This window comes from Taurulus bubalis, assembly GCF_910589615.1.
Source record: "Taurulus bubalis genome assembly, chromosome: 18".
Classification (NCBI taxonomy): Eukaryota; Metazoa; Chordata; class Actinopteri; order Perciformes; family Cottidae; genus Taurulus; species Taurulus bubalis.
In genome coordinates, this window is record NC_136606.1 from 8,217,308 (window position 1) to 8,232,158 (window position 14,851).

The window sequence follows — 14,851 nt, forward strand, 5'->3', positions numbered from 1 at the left end:
GCATACATACTTGAAACAGGGGGAAACAGCTAGCCTGGCTGTCTTCGAAGTTAACAATATCCAGTACGTCTTGAGCTCACTTTTTATGACACTTGATATCTTATTTGTCAAATCCAGACAAAAATTGAGGCGTAGAAATGCCAGGTTGTGGTTTTTAAGGGGGGGGATATGTGCCGGACAATTTCTCGGCCCGAAGCAGTGACATCCTGTCGTCTTCACCGGTTGCCTGGCAACTTCACAGTGAGGACAAGACTTCAGACAGAGCCAGACTCGCTGCTTCACCCTATATTTACAGTCTTTATGCTAAGCTAAGCTAACAGCCTTTAGGCCCGTGAACGTAAATGAAAGAAATGTCTCGTGCTCAATAGCAACGTGTCTGCGTGTAAGCTGTTGACAGTGTAACCATAAGAAACTGTCGGGGCGGTTATGTCTGAAAGCAAACCGCCACATGTACATGTCAATGAGTCGGAGCCCTTCCCTTCTCCTTCGCGTTGCCTAAGAATGCGACGGTGGCCGGCGCTGACTCACCTGCTGGAGTATCGCACACACACACCAGCCCCCCGCTCTCACTCACTCACCTCCTTCCCCTCCCATCTGTGCTCACCCTGCACCGCAGTTCAAAGGGGTTTTGCCTGTCTAGCCTTGGTGTTTAATGTTTATGTATTGGGAGCGGCTGGAGAGTGCAAATAAAATGCCTTTACAGACTCCGGGGCACGCTGAGGGCTGTGATTCCAGATACTGTATTGTGAAATTCCCATTGTGCTTGACGGCGTATAGCCTCAGGGTACCTAAATCTGTTCAGCTGAATCCTGCCTCTTTACTTCTTCGTAATACTCCAGGCGTGCGGCTTAGATAAACCATTTAGAGGAAGACTATTGAAACTTCACTATGCGGACAAAAGAGTACACGTGTTCGCGGGATAGAAGGCAACGTGTCCGCGCTCTAAACTGTTTGTCAAAAGTTCACAACAGGATAAAGGTTTGAATGCGGACCCCACCTGCGAGAGAAAAACCACAATGACTTGTGGTATGACCGGCTTTCTGTCGGGCTGGAAGAAAGGAAACCCTACTCGCGGCAAAGGAAAACAACACAGAGAGCCTGACACTACTTATATGTTTGTGCGTGATTATTCTGTCGTTCTAATCCGTCTAACAATGTTACAAAACATTCAGACAGGAGGAGGCTTTAAAGCAGTAATTGGGGGGGACTTACACGGGTAAAACTCAGCTCAACCACTTCTAGTTGCATCTCGCTCGTGCTTGATCGAGACCGTGGCACAAGAAATCAAACATGGGTGTGGATTTAGTCAGATTCAAAGCATATCTCTTAATTCCCTTGAATGTCACGGCTGAGGGTGCTTTTTAGAGACCGAGTGTAACCGAGCAGATGTAGATGTCTCAGACTGGATGGAGGGCGATGTGAGGTCTGTGTGTTGTGGGTCTGGAGGGTACAGGTTTTGATGTGACACAGAAGGGAGTCACAAAACTGATGACTCATTGGCCGCTTTCACGCCTCACGCTGGATTAGCCATCACATGCGATAGGCTGCTTAATATGAATTGTGTAATGCCCTCAATCCCTGCAGAATTATTTCATAAAATCAGCCTCTGTTTTGCTGCGTCACCTTCATACGCAAAACCGGGGTAGATGTAAATAAAAGAGCGGGATAAAGCAGAACCCATGTGGGATTTCGGAGGCTGTTTATTCGGCGCTATTTTATTCGTGATGTTCAATTTTCACAACAGAGAAGTTTCCAAAAGACTGATTATGTCGACAGGTGAACGTGTTCTGTTTGCTTGTTCTAACTCTAATTTGCAGGATTATGTACTCCTGTGTGGTTTAGCTGTTGGGCTTTTAAAACCCTTTCAACCCCTGTTTGGCAAAAGTCTATTTTGAGGTTGAAGTGCAAACTCTAAACTGTCCATAGGTGTGTGGATATGTTTTTCTTGCTTGTGTGTTGTTAACCCTTTGATATTCTCGTGGCCGGTCCAGGGTGTTTACATCCCAGCCTGCATTCACCCTGAGCAGGAGTGACCCAGTTTCAGCCCAGAACAGGAATAAGCAGGTATTGCAAGTATGTTTAGTGTTTGTTTTAGGATGTTTGAGACCGTTTTAAGATAAGTTCTCAATCAAAAAGATCATATGATAAATTGGTCTTAGATATTTTTGATTCATTGTCTAAACTGTGCCGTGATTTCTACTGCTAATATTACAAACTCCACCCATCTGGCACTGGAAGGTGGCCAAAACCAAACATTGAAGTGTAATGTTTGCAAATACTATTTGACCGAGGTCGGGCCGATCGATGGTTGGTTTCTTCTGTGGGAGAAACTCAAGTTCACATCCTGTCTGTCACATCAGCACACCTTGCTCTTTCGGCTGCATTATTCATCGCAATCTCTGCATTATTCATTTCACTTAGCATCACATTTTGTCACTTGGGTCATTTATAAAGAAACCCTTAAAGTCTCTATAATCATAACAATAATTATAATCATATCATCCTTTTTTTATTGCATGTGAGGACTGAGGCCTCTGTGGACTCTCATTGCCTCGCCCCCCCCCCCCCCCCGCCGTCTGTGGGTTTGAGGCGCTTGTGTGGCATGCCAGGTTTTATCTCAGAGCGGTGACACCTGAACCAAGACTCTGACCCGGAGGCCAAACAGACCCTCCGGTGTCCCTCAGGGCACCACAACTGCTGTCAGCTCTGTGTTTGAACAGTACCTCTGCAAAAACAACTGCTGAAATATGTCTAGAAAAGACATCTACATGTCAATTCAGCAATGTGTGCACTGGAAGCCATCACTGGTAGTGGAGCATCTTTTTCCTAGAGGGGGTGGGGGAGGTGGGGGGGTTGGTTACACGGCAGTGTGCCAAGTGCACACGCCATCTTTTGGCCAGGATTTGATGTCCATGCTCTCAGTGAGCGGCAGGCGGTCTCACCTGCCCCGGGTTGCGGCGCTGAAAGCCTGGCACAGACTGAACGACACCAGACTGGAGGTCAGCCAGAGTGAGGTTTAATGAGACTGAAGCCACACCAAAGGCTGGCATGTCTGTCCTCACTTCAGAGCACCTGTGCCACACTGTCAGCGTGATGAGAGCTAAAGTTGCCCCAAAACAGCCTCTCTTCCTGTAATTACTCTAACAGTTGGTTTGTTATCACACAAATAATGTGCCTTCCTGAAAACATTTGGGATATCTGAACGGATATGCCTTGAATGTGGGATTCATGGTGTTGTATGTGTGATGGTGCCATGCTGTTTTTAATCAACAACGCTAAACCATTTCCTAATTGGCTATAATCATATATAACTATATGTGTGTTTTAGGCTGAAAACAACTCTGGAAGGGTTGGTGATTGAAATCATATCTAATAGGGGTGGAGAATGAATGACAGAAGTGCATGCTGGGTGTTACTGCTTACCATGAGTGCCCTCTCCTCCCCTTCTCCTTAAAAGGAGTCAAGAGGAAGTTACAGTTGGGTGCAAACATAAATGTCTGCCACAACTATGGCCAGTAGATACGGGGTACCCATGCTTAATCTGTCAATGAAGTGGACTTTGGAAGGAAGATAACCGACCGGGTGGTCGTTGCAGAACATGTTTAGTCGCTAAATAGATTGGTTCCAATGAGAATTAGCTTTAGATGACTGGGACAGGCCTGGATTCTCTAAATCCTCCTCTGTTGAAGCCTCCTATAAGTCTGTCCCGTTCCTCATTCTTACGAAGTCAGAGATGTGTGAATGTATACATATATGGGTATATATAGAGAAAAATAGATCGGATGAAATAATCATTTAAGGAATAAAACGCGTTGGGTACGGGTGCGCATGGCAAGTTTTTATGACATTTTAAAGATTTGAGAAGTCTTTTAAAGGGAAACTGTTACACCAATCTAATTATTAGTACAGTAAGTAAACTCCTACATTGTGTTTATTCGTATATTTGGAGGATACGAGGTCACAACTAAATCATCCGGCACAAGCGCGCACTGCGCGTCCAAGAGCAGCTTTATTCTCATGGGAAATGCATTCATGCGCGGAAAGTTCTCCCAGACAGCAGTTCAACTACCGCGCACATCCTGAAATCACTTCACCCAACTACTGCCTCAGATTTGTGGCACAGCAAGTGCTCCCGTCTGTCCTGCCTTTCCTGTGAAATCTGGAAAATGGAAGGGTGCAGAAGAAAAAAAGACGGTTTATAATTGATGTTTTCCCATGGAGCAGCCCCTCCTCCCCGCAACACAGGCTAACCCTCAGGTGGAAGAAATCTTTTTTTTTTGTGGGATAACATCAGGAGGGTTTGTCTAGGCGAGCCAATCAAATCCCTCCTCTGCAATAGATCGGTGCTATAATACAAAGCAGTAAAAGCAGTCGCCTCACACAAGCGGCTGCAGCTCGACCAGAGATCCCGTGGCTTTTAATTCCTTCACTACTTTTTTTTTTTTCAACCCTCCTTCGATGTGCCCCGTTATTACCATTTGTCTGAGGCGTTCATTTCCGCACCTGCCACAGTAGAGACCAGGCGAAGGCGAAGTAGAGGAGGAGACAAGGGCATTGCGAGAGCCGGGAGAGGCAGACGGTGTAGAGAGAGAGGGAGAGAGAGAGGGAGAGAGAGAGGGAGAGAGAGAGAGAAAGAGAGATAGCAGCGGCGACTCGTTTTGACATCTTATAAAAGGACAAAAAAAAATGCTGCTCTGGACCAGAATCGCATTGGTCGGTCTCATCTGCTTGTCCTTGGTGTCCTCTGGGATGGGATGCGGACCGGGCAGGGGCTACGGCAGGAGAAGACACCCGAAGAAGCTGACACCTCTTGCGTACAAGCAGTTCATCCCCAACGTGGCGGAGAAGACCCTCGGGGCAAGCGGTAGATACGAAGGCAAGATCACGAGAAACTCCGAGCGATTTAAAGAGCTGACTCCCAATTATAACACAGACATCATATTCAAGGACGAGGAGAACACCGGTGCCGACCGGCTAATGACTCAGGTAAGGAGACAGAACCTTTTTTTTCCTCCCCTCGCCGGCCGTCTCCTTAACGCACCATCACTGCGCACTGCAACAACCTCCTTGTCAGACTGATTGCGCTGCGCACCTTAAGGGAAGTGTGTTTTACCCGCTGCTGAACTCTTCACTCTTCACACTGCGCCTTTTAACTTCACTGTAAAAGCAGATGCACGGGAGTGTTTCCAAAAGGCTTTGCAAGCTTGGAAGCCAATGTAGAAATGCAGCTGGAGAAGTGATGTGCAGGCGGACAGTCAGGACACTCGGCCTTCATGATTGTGACAGTGTATTTGAAATATTAATGTGCCCCTCTCCTCATATCTATATTTGTATCTTTGTGAGGCTCTATTTGTTGTTTTGCGGACGCACATCCGCGTTAGATTGCATTTCGGGGAGCACATTCAGCATGTGGAGCCTAATTACGCTTAACATCGCAGCTTGTTTTAAGCGCCTTTTCTTTTATTCCAGCCCCGAGTAGAGTCGGGGATGCGCACCGCTTCAAACAGCCGGGCTTATTCAGGCATGGCGTGGCTCATTCAGGCATTTTTTTCTCGCACAGGCTGCTGTAATTCAGCCTCTCGCATGATGTGCACCGGTGCATGAAAACAGTGACATGTCTTGGAGAGTGTTCTGAACACTATCAGGACTCCATACGCGGTCAAGGCGCGCAGGGGGTGATGGTGCCTTACTGGCATGGATGATAACATCTTCTTCTTCTTTCTTCTTTTTAATGCTCCATCCCAATGCAGGCAGTTAGTTGTCGTTCTGCAGACATAAGGCGAAGCTCACAACACGTCGGGGAGATTTCTCTCCTGGTTGCAGGATGCCGCGTCTCTCCAGCATGACTTTTAGCACTCAGATGCTGGTGAATTATTAAAAGCGCTTGGGTGATATTGGCTCAGTAATAATAAAATGCCGGTTGTGATGGTGGTGCTGGTGCTGCTGCTGCTGGTGGTGATGATGAAGCCATATGCAGGCGCGCGCCGGAGTCCCTGAACCCGTGCCTCGCACCATGCATGAGCACGAGCTCCGATGAAATATTCACAGTGCGTGCGGTCTCGGCGTCCTCTCAGCCCTCCCCACATCTCCTCTGTGATACACCTATAGGTTCACGTACACGCAGAGATCACAGGCGCGTGGGGATGTGATGCCCAAAGTGGGGTTCAGGGACCCCCTTTGGATCCTCCGGGGGCTCCAGGGGAGGAAAATATGGATGATTTGATTTTGATTTGACTGTTATTTCATTCATTCGTGAGAACATTGAGTAACATGGATCTGCAAGGCTTTTATCTGAGTAAAACACCCCACCTGCTGTATACACAGCTGTGTTTGCAGGTCTGTCTAAAAATCATAACGGGAAGGGAGTCCCTCAGATAAGATGTGATTATATGAGGCGTCTATGGCTGAAGTTTGTCTATTTAGCATGTTTTGGATCTGCTGTTTTACAGATTCATTTGGGGGGAAAGGGGTCAGTGTAGTTGCTTCTGGTTCGTCGTCAGCTTCCCACTCAGCATCCGAGCGTTTACAGAAAACACAACAACATGCTCTAAGTGTGACATGTACATGAAAGGGCTTTTTATGCACCCCCTCACTGGGGCCTTAAAACGCAGTTTGAACTTATGACCTTTGGTCAGCGGGAGGCCATAGTAAGTTAAAACAGGTGAGATTGTTCTTATCGTACATGACATAAGGTCATCAAATTAGGGTATGCACATCCAAAAGAGAGGAGCTGAGCGGGTTTGAAGACTACTCTGCTCGTGGTTTAAGCATTAGCACATGGGAATTTACGCTGTGCCAACGGTCTTTGCGCTGTTCCACGGCTTTACGCATGAATAGTGGGCTCTTACGCACGGAGTTTTACGCATGAATGTAGTGGACTTTCCATAAATGTACTCGTACATGAAACAAGGTACGTGCGTGCCGTGGCTACCTTATGTGTGTGTGCAATAAATCAATTAATCAATCCATTCACTTGGGCTCAACCAAGACTGTAATAATTACTTGAAAAAGCGCTTCAACAAGCATAGACAACTAGGAAAGTTGCCAACAGCGGCGTCTTTTAGAGAAGATGTTCTCCTGGAGTGACGGGGCACGAGATGAACAGAAGCATGACTCAGTAATATAATCTAGAAATTTTAGCTTCGTGTTCAGTCGTAAAATATGATGTTCCCCCAACATAAGAGGAGCGTTTCTGGAGAGGGGAGATTGCTCAATGTCCTAAATGCGCATGTATTCCCTGTGAACTTTCGTTTGTTCCATCACATCAAAGACAACTTGTAAAGCAGAATACGGATCTCCAGTGCAATTTAAAGTGAAATCGTGTCATCCACACCGGCACATGCTTCTTCCCACGCGCAGGAAAAGCCCCACTATTAGATGTGTTTGCATGTCTGGTGCCCTCAGTGCGAACGGCTCGGAAAGGAGACGAGCTGGCGGCTTGTTTGCACTGACAGGTAGCTGATAAGTGTTTCCTCTAACCAAATCATTTGTGAAAAGATTAAGAGGGAGGCTGTAGAACAACTTTACCCCGAGCACAAAGCGCCGGGTCTGGGGGCTCCCTGCTGGGCTTCACGGTGGCTGAGCAGAATTTGGCTTGATTTGCGGCACACGACCTAATGAATTAATAAATAGGTTAAGCTTTACGGCTCTTGACTCCGACAATCCCACTCAGAATGTGGGAGTTTTTTTTTATTTTTACAGGGGGGTGGGGCGTTTTTTGTAGTTTTTTTTTGTATTCATCACATTCTACAAGTGTGATATCCTCATAAAACACGCAGTGATATTCGCCGGTGCCTTTATAGTTGTTTTAATATACGAGTTTCTTGGTCTGTGTGAACATTCTTGCTTTGCTGTCCATAAAGAAGAGAGGACAGTGCTCTCACACACACAGAGAGCTTATCTGTGCGCCCACAGCATCCCTGGATATTTCACAAGTCTATCAGTCAGCAGCCAAAACACCCCGACTTAAGGAGGCATGTCACGTTCCTCAGACTTTGCAGGAGAGGGATAATGAAAGTTTCCCTCCGCGGTTGGGCTGAAAAGACTCTTTGTGATGTTTTATTTGACATATTGCTTGAGCGTCGAGAATAGTTGTCTTGGAGAAGGCCAAGCATCTTCATTGAGGGCGCAGAGAGGGTTTTGGGGGGCGACGATTTATTTATAAGACCAACTCCAGATATTTTTTTAAGGCAGCCAGCTGCTCCTGGAGATCACCTTCGTATCATCTGCATATCAATTATTGATTTAAAGAAAACAGACAAGTTGCAACCAACAAAGCACTCGCTCATTTCACGGCCTAATACCGGCTCATGAATTCATAATGCCGCGCATGTTGTGTTCAATGCAACACTTTTGGAGAGAAAGGGATGCTATGCTCGCACCTTTCCCAGACCAGAGACCCGCGTGTGTTACAGGCCAGTGAAGCGAATGCGGTGCCTTATCAATATTTCATAAGCAGCTTTCTTATCCGAGATGTGCCCTCTGACGCTGCTGAGAGATGGGAGCTCAAAGATGCAGTTCAGCCCCATGTTTCACCTCAGACGGGAGGAAGCAGGTGTGGGCGGGGCCTCGGTGTCTTTGCTTTTGTTTTAATCGTCATCAGCAGAGATATGTATTGGGATGCGCCATTTCTAAAAGATGATGTGTTTTAGTCCATGATGAGCACCTGCTATAGTCTTGGCAAGAAAGGATGTTCTAGATTAAGACTTTTTTTCCTCTGGATATTATATGTGTGCATGGGTTTTGGACACACAACAGGTGACTAACAGGTTCCGTTTCTCCCTCTCGCAGAGATGTAAAGACAAGTTGAACTCTCTGGCCATCTCGGTGATGAATCAGTGGCCCGGGGTGAAGCTGCGGGTCACCGAGGGATGGGACGAGGACGGACACCACTTCGAGGAGTCGCTCCACTACGAGGGCCGCGCCGTGGACATCACCACCTCGGACAGAGACAAGAGCAAATACGGCACTCTGTCCCGGCTGGCGGTGGAAGCCGGGTTCGACTGGGTCTACTATGAGTCCAAAGCGCACATCCACTGCTCGGTGAAAGCAGGTAAGCCTCCTACCCCGTCTGACATGCGCAATAGTGACAATAAGCAGATGGATCAACGGGGCGCGTTTCCCGTCAGGTGCGATTGTGATCTGAAAGAGCAGGTGCTGCTCTGCAAGCTGCAGTCGCGTCTTATCTTTTAGGAAACTTCCATGCAGCATCAGTTTCCTTCAGCTGCTCGCGAGGGGAGAGCAGACTAGATTAGACGGGATGGATGATGAAGGCGTTAGAAACCACGCTGATGTTTTTCAAGCCCTCCAACAACCAAAAAAAAAATTATTTCAGTGACCAAACTATACATGCCATCAAGAAAACCCAACTCATCATCCATTATGATTCATCACAAGAACTCGCACTCATTATTTGGTCTAATCAGGTAATTAGAGTGCAGAGTGCAGCCATTCATTTTGAGTATGAACCATATTTCTATGAATGATGTATGTATGGTGCGTTGTGAGCATTTCCCATGCAGCTCGTTTCTTGATCTTACATCGCCCCACTCCGTCTCCTGGTGGGAACCACGGCCACAAACTAACTTAGTAAAGCAAATCTGTTTCATCTTTTTTTTTTTTTTTGCACATAACTGGAAGCCAAAATAAATTCTGGAAGTTGGGACGCGTTTTTTTTAGGTTGTAATTTGGATTTGATCATCTAATGAGAAAACGAATATAATTTATTGTTTTTATTTATTTTCGGACTTTATGTGTCTCAGCTTTGAGATCCAGTTTTTACTTTATAGACAATCTTTTTAGTTCCTTTTTAGGTCTAAACCACCTTTAGGCCTTTACTAAGCTACAGGACACCTATGGCGCGTATAACTATTGATGAACCGTGGCACTCTTCTTCTTCTTTTTTTTTTTTAGCTCAGACTTTATTGATAAATCCCTTACTTATCATTCAACACACACGTTTTGAGATCACAGTATGGGCCGGGCCGACGTGTCATTAGGGGTCATGCGACTTTACCAAAAGGATTTTGGCTGAACAATGTTGAATTGCTTGGGCTCAATCTGGTTTGCAGTTGTCACCTTATTTCATGCTCGGGAATCTTAAGAGAAGATTAAAAAAAAAAAGCCCCAACTTCAGAGTAGGAAACCCCCTTAGACAGTGTGATCCCAGAGCCTGGTATGTGAAGAGCTCCACCAAGGCCAAAATTATTGTCATCAAGCCCGACAACAAAGCAGCGAGAGGTGGTGGAAAGAGGGCACATTGATGTTGCACAACAGAAAGCATTTAAGAGTCCGGGCCCTCATTTAAATTCAAATCTACAACTCGAGGGGCTTGGAAAAGTGGCTCCACTGGGTAAATAGTAGTTGTGAGTCGCCTATTTGTGTGAATTGTCACATGGAGGTTTCTGCACCTGAGTAAATATGGGGACGAGTAGCTGGGAAAGGCGTAAGTGTTCTTTACCAAGAGTAGCTTGATCCACAAGCTGATTTAGAATAACAATGGCTGCTCTTTATTGGGTTTTTTAATTAAGAATAGATGAGCCAAGGCTTTCAGTTTTCTCGTCTCAGACAACGCGGGCCAAGCCAATACGCATTTGGCACGCAGGAGCAGACAGACAGCATTATGCAAAATGCATATGGCCCACCATGATGTGCGTAGGCAGAGGAAATACTAATATGAGCAACAACAATAAAAGGAAGGCTACTGAATGGGCTTATGAATGAACAGTGATTTATTATTATTTTAAAGTTCTTAAAGTTGTAAAAGCTTAACATATTGCTGCTTTACAACATGTATTGTGTTGAAAATGATGTTTTAAATAACTTTGCAGTAGGCCTGCGGTTCTGATTTAATTTTCTGAATGTAAAAAAAAAGAAAGAAAAAAGTATATTGTATTTTAACAAGACTTTTATTTGAACAGAAAACTCCGTGGCAGCGAAGTCGGGCGGCTGCTTCCCGGGCTCTTCCCGGGTCACCCTGCAGGACGGCACCGAGAAGGCGGTCCAACACCTCCAGACCGGAGACCGGGTCCTGGCGGCGGACCACGAGGGGAACACCATGTACACAGACTTCATCATGTTCATCGACCAAGACTCCACGACCACGAGGCTCTTCTACGTGATCGAAACCGACTCGGGCCAGAAAATCACCCTCACGGCGGCGCACCTCCTCTTCATCACCAACAACAACAACAACAACACCACCACCACGGAGGAGGAGGAGGAGGAAGAGGAGCAGATGTCGGCGGTCTTCGCAAGCCAGGTCCGACCCGGACACAAGGTGTTCGTGTTCGACTCCGAGCGAAGTCGACTCTCCCCCGTGACCGTGAAACGGATTTACACGCAAGAGCACGAGGGCTCCTTTGCGCCGGTGACCGTGCAGGGCACCGTGGTGGTGGACCGGGTGCTCGCGTCCTGTTACGCAGTGATCGAAGACCACGAGCTGGCGCACTGGGCCCTGGCACCCGTCAGGCTCGCCCACTGGGTGTCCTCGTTGCTTTGCAGTTCCCAGCCTCCAGCGCGCGCACAGAAGGACGGGGTGCACTGGTACTCCAAGGTCCTTTATCAGTTAGGAACATGGCTCCTGGACCAACACTCGATCCATCCTCTGGGGATGTCCGTACACTCAAGCTGAAACCTCCACTACAGGAGCAGAGCGAGACTGATGTAGGACACACGGGACTGTTCAGTAGATTTAAGATAAAATAATAATAATAATTAAACGAACAGACAAACAAGACAAAAGGCCCCAGCGGAGTTGGGATATTTATTTCTGTGACTTTTCCATGTGTTCCCCCTTTCAAAGAATGAATGGAGCCTTAAAAAAGTTTCTCTTTGAATAATTTATTCTCATGTGAACTCGCTGCTGGCACACAAATGGATTGTGAAAACGGTGTGAGCGGCAAATTGTGCATAATCTATTTTTGTATATCTCAAATGCAAAAAAAAAAAAAAACAGCAAAAAAAACACACAAAAAAACACTGAAAAAATGAAGAAAAAATGAAAAAGAAAAAATATCGCCAAGAGAAAGAAGAAGACCATGTAGAAAGGAGCTAACGTTGACAGGTTGTAATGTTCATATGTGCATATGTGTGCAACTGACTGTTATATTTTGGGGAGAACAAACTTCGCGGGGTTCCATAAATTATATTTTTATACACAGAATTGTAAATTAGATTTTGACAGATCGCTACCGAATCACATTTCGTTATTTGAAATAGTGTATGATATGAGAATATATTTTAATTTAAATACAGTAGTTGGGAAAGTATTGGAAAATCTTGTACTGCTTGGTTTATTAAGAATTTTATTATTTTGGAAACTGTTCGTTTAAGTTGTCGGAGAGGGACAGATATTCTGCCTCATGTCTGCATTCTCTGCTTTTTCGTTTTTCTTGTGTTTCTATTTTTCTGTTTTCTTCTGAGAAAAATATTAAATGCAGATTCTGACAATTCAGTAACAGTTAAAAGTAGTACTGAAAGCGTTTCGTTAAAATAAATTAATAAGTAACTCATGTAAATGTACTAAAAATGTATTTTTCTTTTCATATTTTGTAATAGGGAAATAGTTTTATAGAAATGACCTGCGGCAGATGCAAAGTTTGGATAGTCTATATATAGCCAGACCAGTTAACTTTCATAACAGGGCGATGCGTCAAAAATGTCTAGAGTTTATTATTTATATGTTTATTACAAAATGAGATAAAGAAAATCTTCAAACTTGCAGTTGTTACATGTCTTTGTCTGAGTGAACTTCTAACAACATTCTGAGGCATTAAATTAGAACTGTGTTTTACAAGAGCAGGGCTTTCATTCTGGGGTTGTAATTAACACACAACAAAGCTCTACGTGGGCATTTAATGCGCTTTAATGGGAGGGCTAACATACAACTTCACCCTGTTTGCTCGCTTCTTTTTTTTCTTTCAAAATGGAGAAAATATTGCGCTTTGAACTATACCTTTTGCATGCTTGCGAAATGTTGAGAGCCCATGTCAAATTTAACGAGGTTTGCCCTCCGCAAATAACTCCTAACTTGCAGACAAATTAAACAGAAGTGTGTTTGTTGGCCCTAACTGTGCTGCTCGGTGTCTGCTGCTTGAGGTCAGATTGCTCCATCAGTGACTGACAGTCCGCTCCGGAGGAAGAAACCCAACCATTGTGTCTAAATTACAGCTTAGGACGAAAACATTTGTCAGCCTCAACAAATCGCTATAATCCTCCAGTATTTTCACAGGGACTTATAATGTGCATGTAGCACTTAATAGCGAGCTTTTAGTCGTTATTTATGTCCTCTTAACGTGTTCTGTGGTATTAAAAGGATCTTTCCAACATTGATTACAGCATCAGTTTCTCCCACTAACCGCGTAAGTTGAGCAAGTGCGACGCCACGCGGCCAAACGCCGGTACTGCAACACTGGCAACGGAAACGAGTGCAGAGCTGGAAGTGGCTTTTATATGAAAATTGAGTATTCACTAACTCAGTGGTTCTCAAATGGGGGTTGTGAAGGCCCTCCAGGGGGTACGGGAAATTACAAAATATATATATATATATTTAAAATTAACATCCATTTAAAAATCCTTTAAAAAGTTATTTAATACATATTCAATAAAATATAAGTTCATAAACTGAATTGTATATATTCTGAATCAGACACTGACGGCTCAGGGTTTTTATGGTGTACTTGGCTGAAAACATATTTCACAGGGGTTGAGAACCACTGCACTAGTTATCTGCTATATTCATGTATTTGTGTGAAGTGCTTTTTTAAGGATTTAAGGAAGTTTGAAGCATCACACTAATGAATGTACATTTTCACACAAGTGCAAAAAATGCAACAAAATATATTAAAATACACATTCATTCTTTGAAACTATTATATTTTTCCAATTAAAAATCACAAAAGTGATCATCTTTCCCACCCAGACTTATCAAAAGGTAAAAAAAAAAAAAGAGTCCATTGAACCCGGGTTTGTGAACACTGCAGCAACACGAGCAGGAATTCCATTTCCTTCTCCCAGGTCGCCCACATTGTGTTTAGTTGTTGATACTGCGAGGTGGAAACTTCGAGGAGGGACAAAGCAGGCCCATCTCTGCCGGCGCTGTGACCTTGGGTCCCTGACAGATACAAAAGCGTCCGTGCAGGGCCGCATTCCTCAGAGCAGGTAAACAGAGCCTCCTCTAATCCCTCTGGGGGCCCTCAGTCTGCTCGGGCTCAACAACGGCTTTTACAAATGTTGACATTTGCAAACATGAACAGTCTGGCATTCTGGAAAACAAAACTGCCCGGTTTCTGAGCGAGTTCTGCAAATGGCAGCGCTCCGCTTCTTTCCCGGGGAACATTTACTCTCCTCCGAGGCAGCAACCAGCAGAGTGCTGGTGGGGAGTTTGAGTGGAAATACATTTTTACAAGGATCTGGTCCTAAACATGGCCACACACACCTTTACTGTGGCCTCCTCCCTCTCTGTCAATAAACTCAACTTTAAAGACGGACTAACTAGACTGAGCAAATGATAGATGGGTGGACAAATAGAGCGGATGGATCAAAGTATAGTTATACAACTATACTTTTTGTGATACCGAATTAAAAGAGAAAAAAATTAGGGCCGCCTGATAACAATATGGGACAATTCAAACTCTTTGGTGTGAATCATTTAGTTCCCTGTTGGTGCCGTCTATTAAGCCTTTATCTTACTTTTCTTTAAGAATCTATTTTTTTTGACCTACATGTAAACATCACAATCAAGAATCTCAACATTTAAAATTATGCCTCAGATATTGGTCTTCAATATTGAAGACAAAAAAAATGAAGACCACGTGAACCCAACAGAGAACCAAAAGGGTTCGCCAGATGA

At 44.9% G+C, this 14,851-nt stretch overlaps 1 protein-coding gene across 1 annotated transcript; it reads left to right on the forward strand.

Annotated features, from left to right (window-relative positions):
• Positions 1–4,686: 4,686 nt before the first annotated feature.
• Positions 4,687–12,753, forward strand: shha (sonic hedgehog signaling molecule a; the record flags this gene model as incomplete). The annotated part of the gene is made up of 3 exons (XM_079234560.1): positions 4,687–4,986; positions 8,791–9,052; positions 10,920–12,753. The coding sequence occupies 3 exons, from the start codon at positions 4,687–4,689 to the stop codon at positions 11,630–11,632; spliced, it is 1,275 nt and encodes a 424-aa protein (XP_079090686.1). The 3' UTR covers positions 11,633–12,753.
• Between the last annotated feature and the right edge of the window lie 2,098 nt (positions 12,754–14,851).